This window comes from Panthera tigris, chromosome A1 (assembly GCF_018350195.1).
Source record: "Panthera tigris isolate Pti1 chromosome A1, P.tigris_Pti1_mat1.1, whole genome shotgun sequence".
Taxonomy (NCBI): domain Eukaryota; kingdom Metazoa; phylum Chordata; class Mammalia; order Carnivora; family Felidae; genus Panthera; species Panthera tigris.
Window position 1 is genome coordinate 174,010,382 of NC_056660.1, and position 24,367 is coordinate 174,034,748.

A 24,367-nucleotide genomic window follows, 5' to 3' on the forward strand; every position below is an offset into this window, starting at 1 on the left:
TTACCCCCAGCTGCACCCCAAGAACTGGGGCCATGCCTCATTCACATCTGCATTTCCAACCTTTGCCATAGGACCCCTACAGAGTAGACGTAGAGCAAATTTATCTGAATGAATGAGTGAATGAATGAGTGAATGAATGTGAGTTCCCCTAGTGCAGCTCTGAATAAAAGCCTCAGCACATAGAAGTGGTTCCCTGAGTATTAAAGGGATAAATAACAGTATAGAAGTTAGCTAGGATCCCCAAATGTGGGTCCCTAGTGCTTACTCCCCATAGCTCATCTGGTCCCCTACTGTAGACCCAGGCCTATGTCAGCATCTTGCAGGCCATCCCACCCCAACACCACCTGCTGGACTCCAGGGAAGGGAGTCCAGGCTTAGCAGCCCCTCTGGGGAATCCAAGTCGTCTCCCTCCCTCCCAGCCATGGTGTTACCTAAAAGTCTGGGACCTGGTGTGCCTGAAGTGATCCCGGGAAAACTCCCTCACTCCCCATCACCCTATCATTTCCAGGGACCTAGCTCCAGTCACTATCACCATTTCCTCCTGAGTGCCTGATATATAAGTCACTGCCAATGACTGGGAGCCATCTACGTGCCATACCCTATGCTCAGTGCTTTCCGTGCATTGCCTCTAGTCATTCTTACATGCTGTGAGGTCAGGGTGCTTCTCCCCATTTGATAGTTGAGAAAACTAAGGCTCCAAGAGGTGATATGACTGATCTAACCCCAGTCATGGTAAGTGGATTGCTCCAGATTTGGTAAGAGGAAGAATCCAGCCTCTGACGTAGGCTTTGCTAGTTCCAAAACTCAGAATCTTTCTGATACCATAGAATCCCTCCTTCCTAACCGCGGGCTGTTGTCTGAGACTTTGGTACCCGGCTGACTCTTGCCAGTTTCCTGGGGTTACTGCTACGCCAGGAGCACCAGCCCCTGGCCAGGTTCCCCTTACGTACAGACACATCTCCAGGTGGTGCCCCTCCCACCTGGCCAGTCTTCATGGCAGCTCACTGTCAATGCCGGCTGGATCACTACTGCTAGACTCAGCTGAATGGGCACTGAGTCCTGCTTTTCAGCGCTATGTGCTGTGGTCTGGAGCCTGGCATCTTATCTCCCCCGCCCATCCATGCCTGCTGTCCCCAGAGCCGGGCCTGGCAGCTGCCCCAGCTCCCCTCCTCCACCATCCCCGGCCACCCAGAGCAGGGCCACACCGTGCAGCAAAGACAAGCCCCTTTGGACTTTGCCCTCCGCCCCTGAGAGCGGCAGCCAGAGGAACTCCTGCCCAGGAACAGCCCTCTCCCAGCCATTTGCAAGAAGGTCTTTTGCAATTTCTATCTCCAGCTCTGCTGAAGAAAATGGGAATGGATGGGCTCACTGAGCAGAAAATGCCAGAAGGCATTCCAGAGCCCAGAATCCCAAACGCAGACCTTCTACAAGAGGACTGAACAGACAGGCAACGCTGGGAGGAAAGTCTTACCCCATGTCAGGCTACACAGGCTCAAAGGGTTATTTATAAATGCTAGAGTATGTATTTTCAAGGCGGCTATTGAGCGGGAATTGGAATAGAGCAAGGGGAGAAGTCGTGGAGACATCCTAACCACCCTCATCCCAGCGTTGACACTTAGCAGCTCCTGGCCTTCGTTCAGCATGCAGTGACTGGTGTTCAGCACCTACTATGTGCCGGGCACGATGCAAGGCACTAGGGATACAAAGGTGAACGACCCTGAAAGAGAAAGTCTTTATTGTGGGGCTTCATTCCAAATAAACAAATGCACGTTGACAGGTTGTAATGAGGTGTGAGGCCAGCCCAGAAACGAATGAGGGTAAGTAATAAAGCAACAGGAGGAGGCCAGTCTTTGGGGAGGACGGTTAGGAAATGCCTCTCGGAAGAAGTTTGGAGAAAGACTTGAAGAATGTGATGCCAGCTGGGAAGCGTGGGGAGGAACCCCACCCCCACCCCCGCCACCCCACGCAGAGGGCACAGCACAGGCAAAGGCCTAGAGGCGGGAGAAAGCTTGGCATGACCAAGAAGTGGAAGAAGGTGGCCGGAGTTGATGCCTGGGGGTGGGGTGGGGGGCCGGGAGTGGGCATTTGGGCACGAGATGAAAGTGGTAACATAGGCAGGACCAGAACGTGCGGGCCAGCCAAGGCACGAAAGCCTCTGGATTTTTGTCTTAAGAATGAATTGAAGAGCCTTTAAGCAAAGGAATGACGAGGCTCCATTTTATAGGTTTAAAAAATTTTTTCATGTTTATTTATTTTTGGAGAGAGAGGGACAGAGCGCAAGCAGGGGAGGGGCAGAGAGAGAGGGAGACCCAGAATCCGAAGCAGGCTCCAGGCTCCGAGCTGTCAGTACAGAGCTCAAATCCATGAACCATGAGATCATGACCTGAACCGAAGTCGGACGCTTAACCGACGGAGCCACCCAGGCGTCCCATTTTTTATGTTTTTTAAAAGGTCACCATGGCTTCTGGCAGGCTGGAGGAGGACGAGAGCGAAAGCTGGCAGGCCATTTAGGAAGTGGATTAGCAGAGTCGACTGTGGTCACCCGTGGGAGATGTTATGGCAGTTGGGGCGTGAGGAGGGTGGCCAGAAAGATGGAGAGATGTGAGTCGATTTAAGAGAAATTAAGGATGCCAAAAAAATTAGTCTTAGTGATAAATGAGTACTGAGGGCTGAAAACTGGAAGATGTCTAAAATGATGAACAACTGAATGATTTTGATGCTATTTTCCAAGAGTGAGAAGGCCCAGGGAAAAACCGACTGGAGACAAAAACGCAGTGGGGGAGGGGCTCCAGAGCTGGGTTTTGGGCATAACGATTGGGAGGCATCCTGATCCTGGTACAGATGGTGAGTAAGTAAAACAGGAGGAAAGATGAGTCTACAGTTCAGGGCAGAGGCTGAGATTCAAAGTATCACTTTGGGAGTTATCATCTTAACATGTTATTTCAATCCTTGGAACTAATGAGAGAAGAACTTAGGACCCAGCCGCATGGAGGTCCGACATTTAGAGGGGACGTAAGTTGCTTCTCTTCTCTGAACCTCATTGCTCCCATCTGTAAGGTGGGATGATAATCGTATCTACCTTACAGGAGGATCACAGGAATGCTCGTTCCTTTTTCCTGCCCCTAGTTGGGAATACTGGTCCAACAACTCGGGTTTGAGAGTTCGGCCCTTCCTGTCACGCTCATGTGCTGTGGGGCCAGGATACTTGTGGTTTTCATTGCCACATCTCGTGGTCCTCATTTCAAGATCTCTTTTCTCTCCCCACCTTCCGAAAACTCCATGAACACACGTGTCGTGGACGCCTTACTCTCCTGTTGCCCGCCTACCTCCCTGCCTGGTCCTGTGGCTCTTGGCTGGCTCCTCCCCTCGCCAGGCCTCCAAAGTCTATTTGGAATGCCGCAGTGCTCTGTTCCGGACCCAACCGCTGGGTATATGTTCTCTTTAGGTCACTTCACCCATCTCTCTACTTCTAACCGGTCAACCTGATTTTCCAAAACTATGATCTACGACAGGGTCACAAGCTTTTTGTCTAAAGGGCAGACAGTCTGTGAGCCACGTGGTCTGTCTTGTGGCTACTCGACTCTGCTATTGTAGCATAAAAGCAGCCACAGAAAACATACGAATGAATGTGGCTGTGTGCCGATAAGACTTTATTTACAAAAACAGGTAGCAGGCTGGATTTGGTGTTCGGATTTGGGTCGGATTGCCCGACCCCTGGGCTATGATAGAAACGTAACCCCAGTCATTGAGCTTTTAGGCTTTAAAGAGAAGTTCTTGTAACTCAAAAAAAGTCAAATGCAGGACTTTTCATTCTTCCATGCCCAGCTGTAGTGATGCTTCATTTCGGCAGGAAGCATGCAAGACCCTAGTTTAGAAGGGCTCGGCTCTTCTAGAAGGCATTTGGACACATAGGGAGAAAGGACTTTAGGGGTCGTTTCAATGACTGGGGAAAGGCTTTGTTAGCTTTTAGTAACCAGACGCCAGGGGGACGGAATGTCTTGCAAGGTGTAAGACAGTCCCTCGTAACAAAACTTGTCCCTCCCCCAATGCCAGTAGGGCCCCAGTGAGAAAAACGTCTGCATGGGGGAAAGGTTGGAAGATAATAAGAAACACACTGGTCAGACAGTCAAATGCAACCTCGCAGCAGAATACACTGTGGGTGGCTGACGTGTGCCCTCTCCCAGCTGGGCCCTCGGGTGGATCTACAGTGACCTGCTGATCTGTCCCCTCTCGACTCTCCAGCAGCTGCCTTGGGCTGGATCACCCAGGAGTTGAGTGTTCAGTCCCCAGGACTTCCAAAGCATATTCTCAGGACGGTGGAGATGGCTTCCCTGACCCTCCCACCCACTCTGCCAAGTACAGCCCGCCTGTCCTTTGCCCTGTCTCCTCTTCCACCCCTCATGTCACAGCCGTGTGAGCCACAGTGAGAAAACTAATCTCCTCTTAGTTCCAACTCCTGTTTTGCTGGGCATTCATTCTGACCACAACACAATTTCGTAATATAATTCTGTTTTGTCCCCACCCAGGTAAACTTGTCCAATGTCCCTTGCAAGCAGAGGGCAGGAGGAAACCCAGAGAGCTCACCAGATCCACACCCCTACCTTTGGCTGGAGTGTCACCTGCGAAGGCAGGGCTTATACGCTCACCTTTATCTTATTCAGCCGTCTACCTGGCCCAAGACTTTCTTGTGGGCGATCATCCTTCAGGTAAGGCCTTCCCCAAGAGCCTCTCCGGTTCATGGTCTGGACCAGGCCCAGGAACCCGTGGGCCATCACGGTCAGCCCCCCTCATCCTGAATTGTTCCTTGGTTGACGAGGGAGGCCAACAGATAAACAGTTTCTCCCAGTGTGACAAATGCGATGCAAAGGAGGGGAAAAAAAAAATTCTGTGAGGGGCGGCAGAAGCAAGAGAATTTGCCCAGCTTGAGGAGAGTCCACAAGCTTTATCGAAAAACAATTTTTTATTGCTGTCGTTCCGGTCAAACTGCTATCCGCTCATGGGCAGAATGGTTTGTAATAAAAAGCAACCAACACAAGGAAGTAACTCTTGAGATGAATTTTGAACATTCAGTCAAAGTTAGCCGGGAGCAGGTAGCGGGGCAGGGAGGGGGTGTTCTAAGAAGAGGATACGGTGTGAAAAAGGAGGCAAGAACGTTGACAGAATGAGGTTGGTGGGTTGTTGTTGGGCCGTACGATGTGAAGAAGGCAATGGAGGTGGCTGAGGCTGGAATGGCAGGTGGCAGGCACATCAAGGGACCTTCCAAGCCGTGTTAAGGTGGAGACAACATCGTGTGCACAATGGGGAACCATGGAGGGGTTTAGGGCCGTGGTTCTCAACTGGGAATGATTTTGCCTTGGGGAGCATCGTACGATGTCCGGAGAGATTTTTGGCTGTCACCATGGGGCGGGGGGGGGGGGGGGGTGAGGGTGGGAAGGGAGGGATGCCATGCCGCCGGGATCTAGTAGATGGGTAGAGGCCAGGGTGGCTTCCTACGATGTAAAGGACAGCTTCCCCTACAGCGAAGAATTTTCCTCTCCAAAATATCAGCAGTGCCAAGGTTGAGAAACTGGGTTAGGGTAGTGAGTCGCCCAATCAGATCAACTGCTCTGGGTGGTCTCCCCACATCTGACCAGAGGCCCGGTGGCTCCTGCAGAAGAGGGCAGTCTTACCGACCCGTTCTTTAGAATTGGAGTTTGTCTCCGTCTCTAACTGTCTAGTTCGTGGAACGGAGGGGAGGCTCGCAGAGCGAGGTTTAAGGCTTAGCTCTGCTTGGTCACAGCGATCACCCAGCAGTAAAACGCACCTGCCTTAAGCGTACAGAGGAGTTTGGACAAATCCCTATGGCGTGCCTCCATCACCAGGATCAAGAAAGCAAGCATTTCCATCTCCCCAGAAAGTTCTTGTGTGCCCCTTGCGGTCAATCCTCTTCCTTCTCAGCCCCCCGCAGCCCTGATCTGCTTCGTGTCACTAGAGACGACTTTGTGGTATGGAGTCAGCCGATGTGTGCCCTTGATGCCCGGCTTCTTACACCCAACCTTCCTGAGATTCACCCTTGTGGCCCGCGTGTATCGATAGTTCATTCCGTTTTATTACCGAGTGGTGTTTCTCTGCACGGGTGTATCACAGTTTACTTATCCAGTCACCTGTTGGTGAACATCTGGCTTGTTTGCGTGTTTTCTGTCGTTCATAAAGATGCTATGCACAGCATCTATTGCCTAAAATACTTTTAACAGGACGCCATTTCACTTAGAGTCAAATTGGAGTTCCCCGCTATATACCCCAAAGTCCCCCTGGTCTGGATTCTGCCTCCCTGTCTGACCTCATTTGCTCCCCTCTCTCCTCCTCGCTTGGTCTTCTTCATCCACACTGGCTCCTTACAGTTCCTCAAATAAAGTCAGAATTGCCAAAGAGACACCATCGCCCTTGCCATAATCCTCCTGGCTCCAAACCAGCTGCGTGCAACTGGCTGCCTGCCTGGGATGTGCATTAACCTTCTGGAATCATTAAATCAAACTGATACTTGAATCCTAATCTCTAGTGAAGCATTTTATTTATTTTAATCCCCTAAGCACTTCAGCTCGACTTTTCCTCCGGGCCTGCCATTCTGGGAGAGCTCAGAGAGCCCACCTGATCCTTTCTGATTGAAATCCCCCATAGGCCAAGGGGTGGGGATGTGTCTAATGATTTGCTTAACCCTGTGACAAGTCATTTTTTTAACCCCATAGTGATCGCCTCTAGCATTAACAGTGAGGGAATTAAATTTGCAGGCTTTGCTTAGGTTACAGACTCACTGAACTTCTTTGGGTGCTATGGCACTTCAGTTAGCAATTTCCCATGCTCACTTTTATCAATTTTAATCCTCAAAATAACCCTGTGAGATAGGGATGTCTTCTTTTCTGGAGAGGAGATAGAGTTTCTGCAAGAAGCGTGCTGGGCCAGAAATTTCTACATGACAGTCTGCTTTTATGTTTCATTTTGAAATGTTCATCTTAGTAAATCTGAGATGTGCCTTCTAGTTTCCAGTAGTTATAAACCAGAGTCTTTAGATCAACTCTCTTACTGAAAAACAATTAAAAAAAAAAAATTCTGCCTCATGTGTAAAGGACACGTTGAGGGGCTGAAGAGGCGACAAGGTTGTCTTTCTTGCAGGCTAACAATAACAAGAGAGGTCGGAGAATTTAAAATCATCAGTCACTTATCCCTGAGAGCATTTGTCATTCTTTTGCACTTGGGATCCTATAAGGTGGTTGTGAAGGACAAGGGGGTCAGAAACCAAGGGCCAAAGTGTGAATGTTGAGAGGACATCTTCCCCACGTTGAAATAAGTCCCCCAAACGTTCCACCAGATCTAAACTTGCACTGCTCCACCAAGGTAAAATTCAGAGACTGCTTTGGCACTGAACAAAGCAGGAGGGGAGAGAATGAACAGGGAAAAATGTTCTGAGAAATTGTGGGTGTAGACCAGCTGTATTATGGATTTGCATCCTAGGAATGCATCTCCTGGGTGGGCCTGGGAACTTTAAAGTTGTGAAATTGCCATGAGTCGTTCTCAACTGGTAGTGCCCCCCCCACCCCGCCCCGCACCTAGAATAAGCAAAGGCAAGCCTCCTAGATCACTGAGAACACCCCGAAAATACCCGTTCATGGGCAATGAGCAAACAGCCATCAGAGATAACAAGGCATACAAGAAAACAAGATTTATGAATGAAAACCAAGACATAGTGGAAGTGGACCCACATAGACGTTAGATTTTAAAACAACTACATTTACAAAATTAAAAAAAATAATAAATAATAAACTGAAAAATAACTTCATGGGGGCAGAAAACCATAAAAAATGATGCAGCAGATGTGAATATAAAAACAAATATAACTTCTACAAGTTAAAAGAGTATAGTAACTAGAAATGAATACGAGGCATTTTGTCACAGAAAGGACACAGCAGAAGAGAGGACCTGGAATACAGTATGGAAAAGAAAAAAAAATGAATAACAGAGAAAAGGGTAATAAATAAAGGGAGTACATTGAGAAGTTCATGCATTTGTTCAGAGGTTCAGAAGAGGTGAGACAGAAGGGTAGAGAGAATACATGAAAAGATGGTGGGTAAGAATTTTCCCGAACTGATAAAAATCACCTACGCACAGATTCAAGAAGCCTAGAAAATACCAAGTAAAATATCTTAAAAAGAAATCTCAAACGTAGAGTCAAAGGGAAAAATCTTGAAGACAGACAAAAAGACAAGTGATTTTGTAAGGGAACAATGGTTGTATTTACAGCAGACTTCCCAGTAGCAAATATGGAACCCCACACCAGTAGAGTCATATTTTAAATGTGCTGAAGGAAAATAACCACCAGTCTAGAATTCTAAGCTCAGCAAAAATAAAAAGATTAAAAAAAAAACACCCCCCCCCAAAAAAAAAGGAAAAGGGAGAGAGAGAGAATTTGTCACAAGCAGAACTTCACTGAGGGAAACATTAAATGGTTCACTGTTCCAGGCACACACAAAGTCTCCCCAGATGGAAGGTCTGGGATATAACTAAAGAACAAGAAGAACCTGCATATGTATGGGCAAATGGAAATTAACAGTTATAGGAAATAATCGCAACAATGTCTAAAGGTGTGAACATTTAATAGTTTTGAGTTAAAACCTCAAACTGCAATGACATATAAATGGATAAATGGAGTTAAAATTAAGGTTTTCATATTTTCTGGGGGAAAAGTAGCGGTTTTGATAAATTTCTACTTTGATCAGTTAATTATATATGATGTGATTTTTCAGGTAAACACTAAAGATTAAAAGCAGAGTGTATTCATATGTGGAACCTAGAAAATAAGTAACTAAACCAACAAAGGGCAGAATCAGACCTTTAAATACAGAAAACAAACTTGTGGTGGCCAGAGGGAGGGGGGGTGGGGGGAAGGGCAAAATGGGTGAAGGGAGTGGGAGATACGGGCTTCCCGTTATGGAATGAATAAGTCATGGGGATAAAAGGCACAGCATAGGGAATGTAGTCAATGGTTTTTTAATAGCGCCGTGTGGTAGCAGATGGTAGCTACACTTGTGATTAGCATACCGTAATGTACAGAGATGCTGAATCACTAAAACCAATGTAACGTTGTGTGTCAACTGCACTAGAAAGAAAGAAAGAAAGAAAGAAAGAAAGAAAGAAAGAAAGAAAGAAAGCAAGCTGAGTGTATTACTTCCAGACTTGTAGAGTGATTCAAAAAAAAAAAAAAAAGGCAAAAAGTAAGATTAAAAGAACAGAAGTAGAAATCCCAATGTAAGATGGTGTAAAATATCCAAGGAGCTCTATTTTATAGACTCTAAGAGGCATTAATTGTAAGAAGCATCATTATTTTATGTCCGTTTAATAAAGAAAAAGTATTGGCCATTAAAATGGTTACAATGCTTTCCAAGCACTTAGAATATTTATTTCTTACTATTGAAAGAGCTCTTTCAGATTTCTTTTTATCAGGTATCATTAGGGCCTATAGGGCCTTATAGGGCATTATAAGTTAATAAATGAGCTAAGATATTCCTAAGTCTTCTTCATATTCAGGAGCTATCTTTTAAAAAAATTGTTGTTTTTTTTTTTTTTTACTCAGAGTTGTAGATATCTGTATTTTCCCACATATCAGACTCTGTGCTATTGAGTGCTTGGGTGATGCAGCATTTCATAAAAGGACTCTACTGTTGCCTCAGAGATTTCTCCAGAGCTGCTGTCACTCTAAAGATGTGACTGTGTATGTGCAGGTAGCGACAACTGCATCCCAACTACTCAGCCAACAGTGAATGCATAGCAATTTTGGAGACGCCAAGGTGTGGATAAACATGCATTTAAATCAAAGAAATACATATTATTTTAAATGATATACATATACAAAGAAATACATATTACATTAAATATAAATGAACTATATACTTCAGTCAAAAGACACAGGCTTAAAGCCCACAAAATCTATGTACTATCTAATAGTAAAACATACTATTTTACTATTCATAAGAGATACATATAGTCAATCCTCACTATTCACAGCAGTTATGTTTTATGATGTCACTGTAAACACTCCTTTGGTGAAGACTGAGCTGTTGCTCCTACAGGAAACACAGTCTCATAAGTGATAGTCTTAAATCCTAAAATCTTATCTTGGTAGATTCTATTTTCCCCTCCTCCTTCTCCTTCTCCCCCTCCTCCTCCTATCCCCCACCACCTCCTCCTTCTTTTATAAAAGAGAAAATCAGGTTCAGAAATGTAAAATGACTTGCTTGAGGACACCCTACTAATAGATGCCAAGTTGAGATTCAAACTCTGTCCAGCTGACCCTAGAGCCGGAGGTTCCTGCACTACGTGCACAGCCCTCTGTCATTTCCATCCTCTGGTCATCTCTGTGTGAGGCTGAGACAAGACAGCAGAGAGCATTGCCTTGTTCAACCTCACTGGAGAATGTGCACAATTTTAACTGCTCTGCACATGTCTACAAATGACCATGAAAACACCGTGAGTATTGATAACTGTCAGAACTGTATTTCCGGGGCACCTGGGTGGCTCAGTCAGTTAAGCATCTGACTTCAGCTCAGGTCATGATCTCACGGTTACCTGAGTTCAAGCTCTGCATCAGGCTCTCTGCTGTCAGGGCAGAGCCTGCTTCATATCCTGTGTCCCCCTCTCTCTCTGCCCCCCCCCCCACCGCTTTCTCTCTAAAATAAGTAAATAAATCGTTAAGCATCTGACTTCAGCTCAGGTCATGATCTTACAGTTCGTGAGTTCAAGTCCCACATCAGGTGAGCTCGAGCCCCACTTCAGGTAAAAAACACAAGCCCCATCTCGGGGGACCCCCACTTCTCTTCCTCTCTCTCTCTCTCTCTCTCTCTGCCCCTTGCTCACTTGCACTCTCTCTCTCAAAAAAAAAAAAGGGAGGGGGGGAGGAGGAGGGGAGGGAAAAAGGAAAAGGCCTTTTACAAACCATCCATTCACCCACCCATCCATCCCCCTGTCCAAAAACGTTCACTGAAGACCTACTGTATCCTAGGAACTCTAACAGATTCTAGAAATACAGAGATTATCAACATGAACACACACCCTGTTCTTTGGTGCAGTGGACTCAAAAAGGAAAGGAGTCCAGTCTCCCCAGGGATGTCTAGAGGGGACGTTTTAGAACTTCCATTTGTAATTAATTTGTATTGCGTTCTTTTTCATTTTATTTGTGTTTGTGCTTTTTTTTAAAAAAAAATTATTCATGTTTGAAAGTGAGAGAGACAGGGCATGAGTGGGGGAGGGGCAGAAAGAGAGGTAACACAGAATCTGAAATAGGCTCCAGGTTCTGAGCTGTCAGCACAGAGCCCGACGCGGGGCTCGAACTCACGGACCGCGAGATCATGACCTGAGCCGAAGTCGGATGCTTCACTGAGTGAGCCACCCAGGCGCCCGGGTGTTTGTGTTTTAAAGCAGAAAATGTGTTAGTAGAATGGTACAAGCATACACTGTGTAATGTAATAAACATAGAATAAAGAAGTACTCATTTTTTATTCTTATTTTTATTTTTTTGACCAGTAGTACTGTATGATCAAACATCCCCAGACAGCACAGGGAGAATATGAGGAGACTCCAGGTCACCTCTCCCAGAGGCTCCACAGACCTGCATACATTTCTCTATTAAAGCATTTACAGTGTCTTACGATGACCCGTACAGGATCCTAACAAGGAAATCGGGCTCTGGAGGCAGACGAATTGAGTTTGCATTCCAGCTTTGCTATTTACTGTCTAAGTGACCAAGGTGCCTAGCCTCTGAGGGTCTAGCTGTGGAAATTCCGCAAGTTAATACATGACACATCCCTAAAAGAGTATGTGTAGGACTCAGTCCCACCCATCATCCCCCTCAGCCTTGCCAGGAGGAGGCAGCTGTCCCCCAGGGCTAGCACAGTGCTCTGCACCTAGTAGGTATGCACGTAAAGGGGTGCTGATAAAACCTCATCCACTCTGCGGGTGGATTTAGGAGATCCCCCCTCCCCAACAAACACCAATCGCCTCGGAAGCAAGCCACGTTCAGAAGCGCTCTCTCCATTCAAGCCCAGAGACGCATATGGTGCAGGAAAGCCGTTGCATCCCGTCTCAGGTGTTAATTACAAGCGTTTAGCAACCCAGCTCTGAAACAACACCGAGGAGAAGAACTTGCCCTATTTTTAGCAATATTTTGACAACTACATTAACAGACAACAGTTTCGGTACCAGCCATCAGCTGATCACCACGTGCCACCCAATAGATCGGCCCTCAGGTCTGCAAGGATAGGGAGAGCAGAGATGGGAAATCGTCCCTGCTTAGTGAGTCTCTGCAAACAAGGTCACTGACTTGATGACGGTCTCAGCCAGGCCTTCTGTTCACCGCCCGGTGGAAGTTGTACCCCCTTTGCCACTTCAACCTGCGAAAATCAGTCGAGGGGCACAAAAATGGCAAGACGGCCTCGGACCCAGGTGGACCCCACGGCCCCTTGGGCTGGACCGGAAACACAACCCTCGGAGGCATGAGGTCCAGGTAGAACACGAGGAACTTGGCCAGCGGTCTCTCTCTAATTATTACATACAGTGCCCGTGTTGTACCATGTGCTGCTGCGATCACAGGCTTCCAGATGAACACAGGGGGCCTTTTCACATTCATACATGAAGACACTCGTGATTTAATCACCAGTTCCTGGTTCAGGGAGCCCACGCTCGTTGACGCGTGGCAAACATGCACCCCGGCCAGAGGGCTGCTGGGGGGGGGAGGGGCGCTAATCCGGGCCTGGACTTGCCAACCTTCCTGAGTGACATCAACCGACCCCCACTTGATGAAATAAACAGCGACTCTCTGATGCTTAGATACTGTCACGTTCTCAGTGAGAACGAGAAGGGGAGTGAGAGGCAGAAAGAAAAGGAGAAGTGGAGGGGCGGTGGGAGGGAGGCAAGGTGGAATTGGTTTATCAAGACGTAAATTCTGAAGAACAAAACAGCAGTGCCCGTGATTATGGAGTGACCAATAATCGATTTCAATATTTGCCAGGGGCCCGTCTGCAACAAGATGGTTTTTCTGACCTAGCCACATAAAATGCGCTTTCAGAGGAACACCGTCTGGCAGTCCAGAGTCCTGGACAGGCAGCTGGGGGCTGGAATCTTGTCCTCGCGACTGGAACAGGTGAATTCACTTCTCTGCACCCCCCTCCCCCCGAGACTGTACTTCGGTCAGAGTGGTGTTGTTGGAGGAGTAGGTAAAATCAAGGCGCTTCTTGGACTTAGCACGTTAGTACTTAGTACCCAGCATCGTAAACGCCTGATAACCAGTTGCTTTAAACAGAAGAGTGTCCTTCGAGGGGACCCATTACCAACTAACTAGGTCTTTGTGGATTGAAGAACTGAGTAAGTTTTCTAGGGCAGGAGCCCTTTGGGGGTGGGTGTCCCCCGACGTGGGAGCCTCCTAAAAGTGCACAGCTGGGCGGGGAGACGGTGCAGTGGACACAGCTGCCTGCAGGTGATAAAAACACGAGCGAGCTGTCACATCTTCCCGTGGTGCGCACACAAATGAAGGCTCCGGAGAAAAGAACGACCTGGAGTTGTGGGAACCGCTAAAAACGTTATTTTGTGCTCATCTCTCTGAGTCGAAATTCACCTGGCAAGTGACAGTTGTGGCTCCAATAAATCCATTTGCTCAGAGGTCGGCAGGAAGCTTTTTCCAGAGGAGGCTGAAACGAAAGCCCTCGGTCATAATTTCTCTCTTTGATGTGCTGCAAGGCTGACTCCTTGTGCACTATGGGAGACGTGACTTAACTTCGCTCTGGAATGTTCTACGTCTCAATCCAGGTGGCCCCGGGCGTCTCCCTTTCCCCACCAGGCCTACTGTGTGAACTGGAGATTCAGAGCTGCTACCTGACGTGTACTGTGATCTCCTTCGAAGGCTTTCTCTTGGGGCTAGGAAAGTCTCGAAACGCTGCCTCGATGCAGTTTACAGACGGCGTCTTCCCGGGACCCTGCACAGCTCACCCTGCTCTAGGCTACTCTGGAGGTCAGGAGGCTGGATGTGAGAGGCCAGCTCCAGCTGTCCCTGCCCCCGGGCAAGCTAGAGGGCACGGGGGGGGGGGGGGCACATGAGAAGCAAACCTGGAAACTTCTTTCCCAGGGTTTCCAGGAGACCATGAGTCTCGCTTCCCTCTGGGCTAAAAGCCACGTGGGCTCCCTGACCTCTAAGCAGCTTGTTCAGTGCAAGGACCAACTGTGAGTGAGTTCGGCTTTTTATCTCTCTCTCTCTTTCTCTCTCTCTTCCTCTCCACACACACACGCGTGCACACACACACAGTATCTGCAAAAGCCTCTCTCTCCCTTTGATCAAAGTACAGTTGCTTTGAATCCCCTCACCCCTCCCCATTCCACACTCAGGGGACGCCCAGGATCTCTGGAATTTCTGGCCCTTCTGTCCTGGCTGCCTCCTCTGCACGTGGGCTCGCACCCCCTCACATGTAGCTGCTGCACCCAGGCATCGGGACCCGGACGTAAAACACACCGCCTTCCTCTAAAGGTCACCAAAAAGCCGTCCTCACATTCTGCAGCACAATGAACTTCAAATCTGGGGTAGGGGAGAGAGGCTAAGAACCTCGTTCAAATGGCTTTGGTTATCACCATTCCCAAAATGTCCTCCAGCCACCCTGGAGACTTTGCTGCCCCCTTGGCTCCCAGCCACTTCCGACCTTGCTGACCCCTCTTCTGTCTCCTCCTATCTGCAGTTGCAGACAAGCCCTTCCTCTGCAAAATAGTGAGTAAAATCATCTCCTCGCCTCAACTCTCAGCAGCGGCTGCTACCCAGGACCTCACGTCCGAGCCTTGGCATCTGCCAGGTCATTTTTCTAACAGCCAGACTTGCCCAGGCATGATCACCCGTGCCGGTTGATAAGATTTGACACAGGTAAGGTTTTCCCTTATCATTATTTTTTTTCACATCATCATCATCATGACGGTCGCCATCATCATAACTATGGTGGGAAGCAGCATTCCATGATGGATGGCACACAGGTTCTGGAACCAGGTAGGAGCGGGTTAGAATTCCACCTCTACCATTGGCCAGCCGTGACACCTGGGGGCAAGATTCTTAATCTCTCTGAGCCTCAGAGCCATCAAATGGCAGCAGCGATGGTGGCCATCACGTAGAGTTGGTACAAAAAATTCAACCATACATGCGAGCCCTCAGCACAGCCCCTGATAGGGTCAAGCGGTTAATAAATGGTGGCTGGCATTATCATCACCACACACACGGACCTGTCCAGCTGCCGCCCCCTGGCCCCAGTCCGGGCGAATAACACACATGCGTACGTGCGTGCACATGGAACCCGTCACACGTGGCAGGGCCCTCCTTGGGCTTCTGTCGTGCTTATTAGCACCCAGCTTCATTGATAGCCAAATGAGGCATTTATTTCCCTTGCCCTTTCCATGATTCCGTAACCTCCTTAAAGGCAGGGACTCGGCCATCTCCACCTAGGATCCGACGTCCTCTAAATACTCAGCAGATGTTGACTGACTGAAATTTCTCATCCTGGAAGCGGGGGAATGCGACCTCATCAGATCTCGGAGTCGTCAGTTCTCTGCGTGGCACAGGGAGGGTGGGGGTGGTGGGGAGGAAGCTGGGGTGCTCTGATGCGGTGGCCGTCACCCCAAGGCATTACCGCCATAGGAAAATGGCAGCACAGCAGCTAACCGAGGTTCTCACCAAAATTTTCTGGAAAAATTGCCAGGGCCAGACTGAACTCAGTGAGAAGCTACATAATAAATGGTATTTGAACGAATGGATGAGTGAATGAATGAATGGATGCATGAATGAATGAATGAAGGAATGAATATATCACCCATTTTGGCGCTTGGTATTTTTTATATAAAGGCCCTCCTGAAAAATTCTTCCCGGAGTGCAGGGTCAGAAAAAGCTGATTTCTCTACTGTATAAGAAGTTTCCTTTTCATTGGTGTCCTGCATCTTTAAGAACTAGCCCATCGCCACCAGCAGGGCCCAGAGGACAAGGCATTCACTTAGAAAAGGGCATTCGCTAGACCAGCCCTCATACTCACCCTCACTCCCTAGTGAAACTACATGGACCCCACAGCTGCCCATCTCTCAGGGCTCTGAGGGGTCTGGTCCCACAGTGGCACATCCCCCACGGGCCATTTTAGCTCTCTGCCCTTTGCTTGATTTGCTGGCTGGTTTACCACTCGCTCTGCCAGTCTGGGACACGGTTCCTGAGTCTGACCTCTCTCTTTTCATGATCTTACTCATTTCACAGTTCACAATGCCTAAGATCTGCCCCCGTGTGAAACCTCACAAAGTTGCAGGCTGGTGTCCTGATCTCTGTCTCCTCCCCCTCATCACCTCAAAATGCACAGCTGGACCCTTCCTCCTACTAGACAAGAAGAACTGTGCAGCCCGCTGTGTTTCCCTCTTCTCCTTGGCTGCCAGGGAACTCAGAGTTATGCTTTATACGCAATATAAAAGTTAGGTTTTTAGATGCCATCATTTCACTCCCTTTTCTTCCTTGGCTCTTTTAGCTTTTAACTTAGGATTTTTGTTTTTGTATATCTGCCTCATTTGTTTTAAGATGGAAGGCTTAAAAAAGGAAGAAGAAAAATCTTCCAGTTCCACGGAGCTGTTTGAAATTCTACTCTTATCCTGTCCAGCTTCTCCAGGGAAAAGGAAGAAGGAAATCCCAGTCTTGGCATGCTATCTGTAGATGCTGTCCCCACACTGTCTCACCAGCCCTGCCCCCATTTGGGCACCTTTTACCGAAATCCTTTGCAGCCTGCTGGGCCTCTCGGTTTCTCTATCTCCAAGTGTGCAGTGACCACAAAGCCCGCTTCCAGGTCACCCTTGGGAGCAGCCCCTGTCCGTGTGTGATGTGATCTCATGCATGAGGCCGTGGCAAATATAAGGGCAGGGATCGCTCGTCCTCTGCGGCCCTGTGGCAATTCCTGTGTCTTTCCCAGTTTCGGTTCACTGTATCTTCAGCTGCACAGTAATAATAATGAGAGCAGCTATTTATTGTTCCCTCTCTATTTGTGAGGCATTAGGCTTTGCACTTGAACGCTTATTTATTTATTTATTTTTTATTTTTTTTTTTAACGTTTTTATTTTATTTTTGGGACAGAGAGAGACAGAGCATGAACGGGGGAGGGGCAGAGAGAGAGGGAGACACAGAATCGGAAGCAAGCTCCAGGCTCTGAGCCGTCAGCCCAGAGCCCGACGTGGGGCTCGAACTCACAGACTCACAGACCGTGAGATCGTGACCTGAGCTGAAGTCGGACGCTTAACCGACTGAGCCACCCAGGCGCCCCGAACGTTTATTTATTTTTGAGAGACAGAGAGCGACAGAGCACGAGTGGGGGAGGGGCAGAGAGAGAGGGAGACGCAGAATCCGAAGCAGGCTCCAGGCTCCCAGCTGTCAGCCCAGAGCCTGAGGAGGGGCTCAAACCCATGAGCCACCAGATCAGGACCTGACCCCAAGTCAGAAGCTTAACCGACTGAGCCACCCAGGCGCCCCTATGCTTTTACTTTAAACGCATTCTCTTTTTTAATTCCTCACTGAGGGAGAAGGCATTTTATTCTCCACTTTAAAGAGGACAAAACTACGGTGCACATATTTTTTTTTTTCTGTATCCAGGACACAAACTCCAGGGGAATAGGATGCTGGCTGTCTTTTGTGCCCTTCTTAGCGCCCGTCCCCACCTGGCACAGAAGTTCAGTATGCAATTTCAGATTTATCCGTTTATTGATCGACAGAATGAACACGCATCCCCCAAAATAATCATGACACCTCCCCAGGGGAGTAAAGTAGGTCATGGAGCTCTGAAACCCAGCTGAACTGGATTCTGCCCAGGGCTGCCCCAGCCGGCAGGACTGATGTTCTTATGCGACACTATCAGAGAGGTGTGGGGACAGAGGTCAGCTCTGTCCCTGAGCTGGGCTGCACAGCACTGTGGGGTCTAGGGGCAGGGTCTTGCTGGGGCCCAGCCTCCCTCTGGCATGAGTCTCAGCCCATTCTTTTTTTTTTTTTAATATGAAATTTATTGTCAAATTGGTTTCCATACAATACCCAGGGCTCATCCCAACAGGTGCCCTCCTCAATGCTGATCACCCACTTTCCCCTCTTTCCCACCCCCCATTAACCCTCAGTTTGTTCTCAGTTTTTAAGAGTCTCTTATGTTTTGGCTCCCTCCCTCTCTAACCTTTTTTTTTCCCTTCCCCTCCCCCATGGTCTTCTGTTAAGCTTCTCAGGATCCACATAAGAGTGAAAACATATGGTATCTGTCTTTCTCTGTATGACTTATTTCACCTAGCATAATACCCTCCAGTTCCATCCATTTGTATTGCTACAAAGGGCCATATTTCATTCTTTCTCATTGCCACGTAGTACTCCACTGTGTATATAAACCACATCTTCTTTATCCATTCATCAGTTGATGGACATTTAGGCTCTTTCCATAATTTGGCTATTGTTGAGAGTGCTGCTACAAACATTGGGGTACAAGTGCCCCTATGCATCATTCTACCATAGTTTTTTTCTCTCCCCATAAGTGCCTTAGTGGACTGGCATAGAGTGAATGTCAATGGATGGAAGGAAGGAAGGAAGGAAGGAAGGAAGGAAGGAAGGAAGGAAGAAGGAAGGAAGGAGGGAGGGAGGAAGGAAGGAAGGAAGGAAGGAAGGAAGGAAGGAAGGAGGGAGGGAGGAAGGAAGGAGGGAGGGAAGGGAGGAAGGAGGGAGGGAGGGAGGGAAGGAAGGAAGGAAGGAAGGAAGGAAGGAAGGAAGGAAGGAAAGAGGGAAGGAAGGAAGGAAGGAAGGAAGGAAGGAAGGAAGGAAGGAGGGAGGGAGGGAGGGAAGGGAGGTAATTGTGTAAGTTATGAGGTAGCTCACATATCAGGCTCTAACACTTTCGTTTTAAAGAGCACAATCATCTCTTGGTGGGGACAGAACAAGAGTCCTGGGGCAGGTGAGCGTAAGGAACCTTTAGGAAACGAGACTCCAGAGAGCTAATGACAAGACGGGCCAAGGCAAGCCTGCAAAGACCAACCTTTTCCAGGGACCTCCCCGTTTCTCCAAGCGACTGCCCCCAAAGCCACAAGCAGTCCTCAGCTCTGGAATCCACTCGTTGGTGAGCGAGACGCTCATTTTTCACATCACTGCTTTGCAGTCTTCCTATATTTGGGGCTGACTAACTCCAGCGAAAAGCACTGCCGACAGCTGAAAACTTAAAACAAAGGGTCTGTGCAAAAGAACCTTGTTCCTCCTCCCTTTCATTTACTTAAAACAATTGTACCCTCTGCAGTCCCGTATGGCTCCTGCATAAATTGCTCTGCAAGACTGGCCCGCTGCTCGCATGCCTGCCTGACTGCCTTTCCTCCCTCTTCAGAGCTGCCAGTTAAGCTTTAAGCATCTTGAAAACGTATTGTCTGGAATGAAACAAGCAATTATGCTTTCAGGTTTTGTGGCATAATATCGCAGAAACCAGCAATTACAGAATCAGAGTGGCATGAAGTGGGGGTAGAAGGGAGTCAGCACGGCTTATTCTTTAAATAGCAGTTACATGAACTCATAATAAATAGGTATTAAGTGTTAAATGTATGATAAGTAATTCTTGACAATGCAATTATCCAAACAGAAGAGGGAGAAGTGGCAATATGGCATTGTGAAATTCTTTTGTGCACAGCACGCTAAGTTAGACTGAGAGATGGAGAGAATTTGTCTTTGTTCCAGCCGGTGGTGGAGGCAAGAGTGCAGAGGCGGGCACTGAAGGGAATTTGGTGAGTTCCCGAGAGATGGCAAGGTTGCCAAAGAGCAAAGCCTTTTCCACCGGGGCAGAATGGGGCTGACCAGAAAATTCCATCGACTGTGACCTCAGTGTAATGCATAGCCAGTCAATCAAACACATATTTAAGGAGTCCCTGCAACGCCTTGCATGTAGGTGGATAGCCCGGTGCTTAGCAAATAGCAGACGTATAGGAAATGTTTGTTGAGCCTGTCCGGCGCTTATAGGCAGGACTGCTGTGTAAGGTCATCTGGGTTGTGCACTGCACAACTCTCACATAGATTAAGGTGGGACTCGGGAGACAGCCAAAGCATAAGAAACTCTTAAAAACTGAGAACAAACTGAGGGTTGATGGGGGGTGGGAGGGAGGGGAAGGTAGGTGATGGGCACTGAAGAAGGCATCTTTTGGGATGAGCACTGGGTGTTGTATGGAAACCAATTTGACAATAAATTTCATATATTAAAAAAAAAAGATGGGACTAGCTTTCCCGGAAGTTGTGAGATGCTATGTTCCTGCTTAGAAGACGCAGTGGAATTTGTATCGGTGAGCTCGGCACTTAAGCTGGACTCTCAAAAAAGGAAAATCAAATTTCAACTCAGTCAGTGATTTTTAGCAATATAAGTTAAAGATTAAAAGGCAGCACCTACGGCCAGGCTACTTGAAGTCAAATTCAAGCTTCCTTTATACAAGCTGTGTGTCTTTGGGAAAATCACTTGAACTCTCTGATCCTGTTTCCCTAGTTATAAAATAGGGAGAGATAATAGTAGTTAGCACGTGGGGTAGTCATAAAGATGAAATGAGGTAACGGATTAATGAGTTTGTGGATAGCTGTTCATAAAACTTCTTCCCTTTTCTTCATAGGCACTTGCTAGACTACATTTCTTACTTGTTCTTCAAGGCCAAAATCAGTCTCCTTTCTCTGGGAAAACTTTCACGGTCTCCACTGATCTCTAAGCTATTAAAGCCTACAGTGTGGACAGTGTCCCTGTGCCTCACGTCTCGGTCCTCCACTGTCACTTCACGCAGGGGCAGAGTCGCCCCACAGCTTGTTACAGGAATGGCTTCAAACGTGTTCACATTTCCCTGTATCTAGGTTGTTGGGTAGATCCTTCCCTGGGGCAGGGACCCGCCCTTGAGTAGACTGACTCTCAACTCTTGTCAGTCCACCAGCTTTGGCCAATGGGACCATACAAATGTGATGCGAGAGACAGCTGGAAAGTGCTATGTCTGGGGATTTGCCCTAGCTCGCTGTTCTTAGAAATTTGAGCCTCCGTGTGGACAAGCCCAAGCGTGCTAGCGGATGAGATGTCATGAGGTCCAGTTGCCCCCGTTGCCTCGCTGACATCCAGGAAACCCCCAGAAGCAAGCTGCCTTGCTGAGCGTGGATGCATCCGTTAGCCCAGCCAAAGCAACACAAAGAAGGCACAGAGAGCTAAGCCCAGCCTAAATCATCGACTTGCAGAATCAATTCAATCACTGGTCGTAGGTTTAGTCACTCATTTGGGGGGTGACGCACACCATCCCTCCCAGAACAAAATCCAGGGTCCTTACCATGCTCTGCAGAGCCCTACACAATCTCTTGGAACTAAAACAACCTACACATCTACCCTTTGTGTCGACATTAATAGGACTCTACTTGCTACTTCTTCATCAACACGGTTTTACTAGTCCGGGAAACTCTTGCTGTGGAGGAGAAAAGTTGGCAAGCAGCCGTATTACTCACGCCGCAGACTTCCCGAGAGACCCATCAACTCACCGACCAAGAGCGTCGACCAGTGGTTTACAACTTGAGACTCTGAATCCCCAGCCTCGAAAGCCTTGGGCATCCTCGCGGTGTCCACCAAGGTTAAACTGCTACATCGTGACCCTCGGTCCGTCCCAACCACGATCCCTCCCTGAAAGACCTGCCCACAACCAGGCTTCAGACTTTCTCATATACATCCCAACTTTGTCTCTCCCTGTCTGAGGCACCACTGAGGCCCCGTTGAAGAGGCCTCCTTCCTTCTTTGGGTGAGAACAAATTTAGCTTTGCTGAACCAACAGGGGGTTGGTGATTATTTTCAGGAAGCCCACATGAGCTGTTTTCATTCCCTACTAACCTTGCTCACTGGGCTCCTTGTTCGCACAGAGGCGGGTGTGGTGGTGTTCCAGGCGTGCCAGCTTCCGAGCTCTTCCCTGAACATGGCAAGCGTGTATTGCCTCAAAGACTTTGCATTTGCTGTGTCCACTGCCTGGGACCCACTGCCCTTGCTATTTGCCTGGTGCAACTCTCCCTGCATTCAGATCTGTGTTCAAATGCCACTTCCCCAAAGAGCCTCTCATATCGGAAGCATCAGTGTCCTTCGCTCCCTCACATCTTTACCTCGCTTTAGTGTTGCTTTTCTTCATAGAGCTTATCTCTACTGAAACGCACACACGCGCGCGCACACACACACTTGTGTGTCTGTTTATTGTCTTTCTCCCTTTTTAGAAGGTAAGTCCTGCGGGGGAGAGCAACCCCGCTGCCCCCCACGCCACTGGGAGAGCAGGGTCTAGAACACAGGTGCTCCACAAACACTTGTTGCGTGAACTCTGATGAATGGACACTACGTGCTGTCGTTTTGTTAATGCCCTGTTGTTACCGTCGTCGTCCCATTCCGCGCTGTGCTTCTTGTCTCCAGGACCCAACTCTCACTGCTCTCCTCCTTCCCAAATCCTTCCGAGAGGCCTCTGAGGCCCTCTTTTCAGAGGACATAACCTCCCCACACACCCTCAAAGTCTTCCATGAGCCTCTGCTCTGTGGTGGAGACTGGGCAGTCTGCTAAAGTCGTCGGTTCCCCAGGCACTCGTTCCACAGGTAAGGACCTGGACGGAGCACTTCCTCCTGCTTCCCCCATTCTAGATTGCCATTCTTCAACTTCACATGACGCTCTTATTGCTCGGACCTCACACAGTTGTGCTTCATGGTCCCCTACCCTTCCTCACTGTTGGTCTTCTATCTACTGGCCCATCATTCTCATCCCCGACTGAAGGCTGGGGCTCCTGGCTCCATTGTCCCTCTCCCCTGCCCTCTGCTCCCCAAGCCCTGCTGGGGAAGTCAAGGCGACTCCAACATCTTCACGGGCACCACCAATCCAACACTCTGGTTTTGCCTCTGATGTCCTGTCTGCTCATGACGTTTGCTTTTTCTTCCCTCCATCCACTCACCCCCCCATGGTGACTCTCTGGGCTCGCATGACGTAGGCCTATTCACAGAGGAAATGTCAAATCTAGGAACGGTGCTTTCGGAATACAACCTCTTGTCTTTCCAAGACCCTCAGAGGGTTTCCTCCCCCACGTCTGCCCTTCAGGTTCAGAGAGACCCCAAATCCCTCAGCGTCTTGGCTTCCTCCTCCGCCCCCTCCCTCTCTCTCGTCTCCCTGTCTATCCCCACCAACTTGGACCTGAAAACTCATGACTTTCACATTCCTCTTGCCAACATCCTCAACTCACCGAACACACTGTACTTTGGTCACACCGGCCAGCCAAGTTCCAGCCTTCCTTCAACCTTGCCATCTGACTTATCCGTGCCCATCCCCAGGCCGCTGGACCCCAGGGGAAGAACTCTCACCACCCTGTAGTGAGACTACAAAGCCAAAGTCTTCGGCCTCCTCTTGAGCTCAGTGCTTCCAGAAACTACTCTCCGCTTCCCGAGTAGGCTCTCTCCCACTGTCTAGGATAGCTTTTGCACATTTCTCCACATTTCTCAAATTTTCTACTCTACTATCTCCCACTCTCTCCAGGCAGATACCCTTACCTCCTACTGCACAGAAAAAAAACCCAGAAGGATTTAGACAGGGACTCCTGAAAAGATCTGATGCCAGACCTGCAAAGTGAGTTCCCTCCCTTCCTCCCGTGATAGAGAAGGGGCAAGGAAGGGCACACCTTCTCCCTCACCCGTGCCCTGGGTTGCCTCCTCTTTTTCCTCCTCTAGGACCTCACTTGATTGCCTTCACTCTCTCCTGCAACTTCTAACTCTTCCTTTCTTATTGACTCTTTAGTATCCAGATTGAACTTTGAAAGTCGCTCTGATTAAAAGCAAAATCCCCCTTCCGGTCTCCAAACCTGCACTGGCTGCAGCCTAGCTCCCTCACCCAGCAAAGAACTTGGACAAGATGCTTATCCTTGCATCCTCAATCCCTTGCCCCTCTCTGCCTCCTGGGTTCACCGCAGCCCAACATCTGTGCCCACCACCCCGCACAGGCCGATCTCATCAGAGGGATCAACAACATCCTTAGCCACAGTTAAACTCCACGGATGCTCCTCTGTTCTCCCGTACTTGCCCTTTCTACTATCGACAGTGATGACTCTGAAGTCTTCCACTGGTCAACTCCCACGGCAATATAACTCCAAGTGTCCTTGCGACTTCTCTGGCCCCTCCATCTCATTCTGCTTCATGAGGGCTCATCCCATCTCTCCCTCAAGTGTTGAGATTCCTCAGGATTGTTCTAGCTACTCTCCCAGTGTGGACTCAGTGTCTCTCTCTGTCTCGTGTGGTGCGTTCCTCTGGCTTCAGGAACTCTCAGTGCCGATGCCTCCAAAGTCGACA

At 48.6% G+C, this 24,367-nt stretch overlaps 1 protein-coding gene across 1 annotated transcript in view; it reads left to right on the forward strand.

Moving 5' to 3' along the window:
* The window catches only part of LOC122230652 (basic proline-rich protein-like), a gene marked incomplete at its 5' end in the record, with an annotated part of 3,068 nt that extends 1,817 nt beyond the window's left edge, over window positions 1-1,251 (forward strand). Inside the window, 1 exon segment of the mRNA XM_042956781.1 lies at window positions 1,138-1,251. Within this exon segment, the coding sequence (XP_042812715.1) occupies window positions 1,138-1,251 (114 nt within the window).
* Between the last annotated feature and the right edge of the window lie 23,116 nt (window positions 1,252-24,367).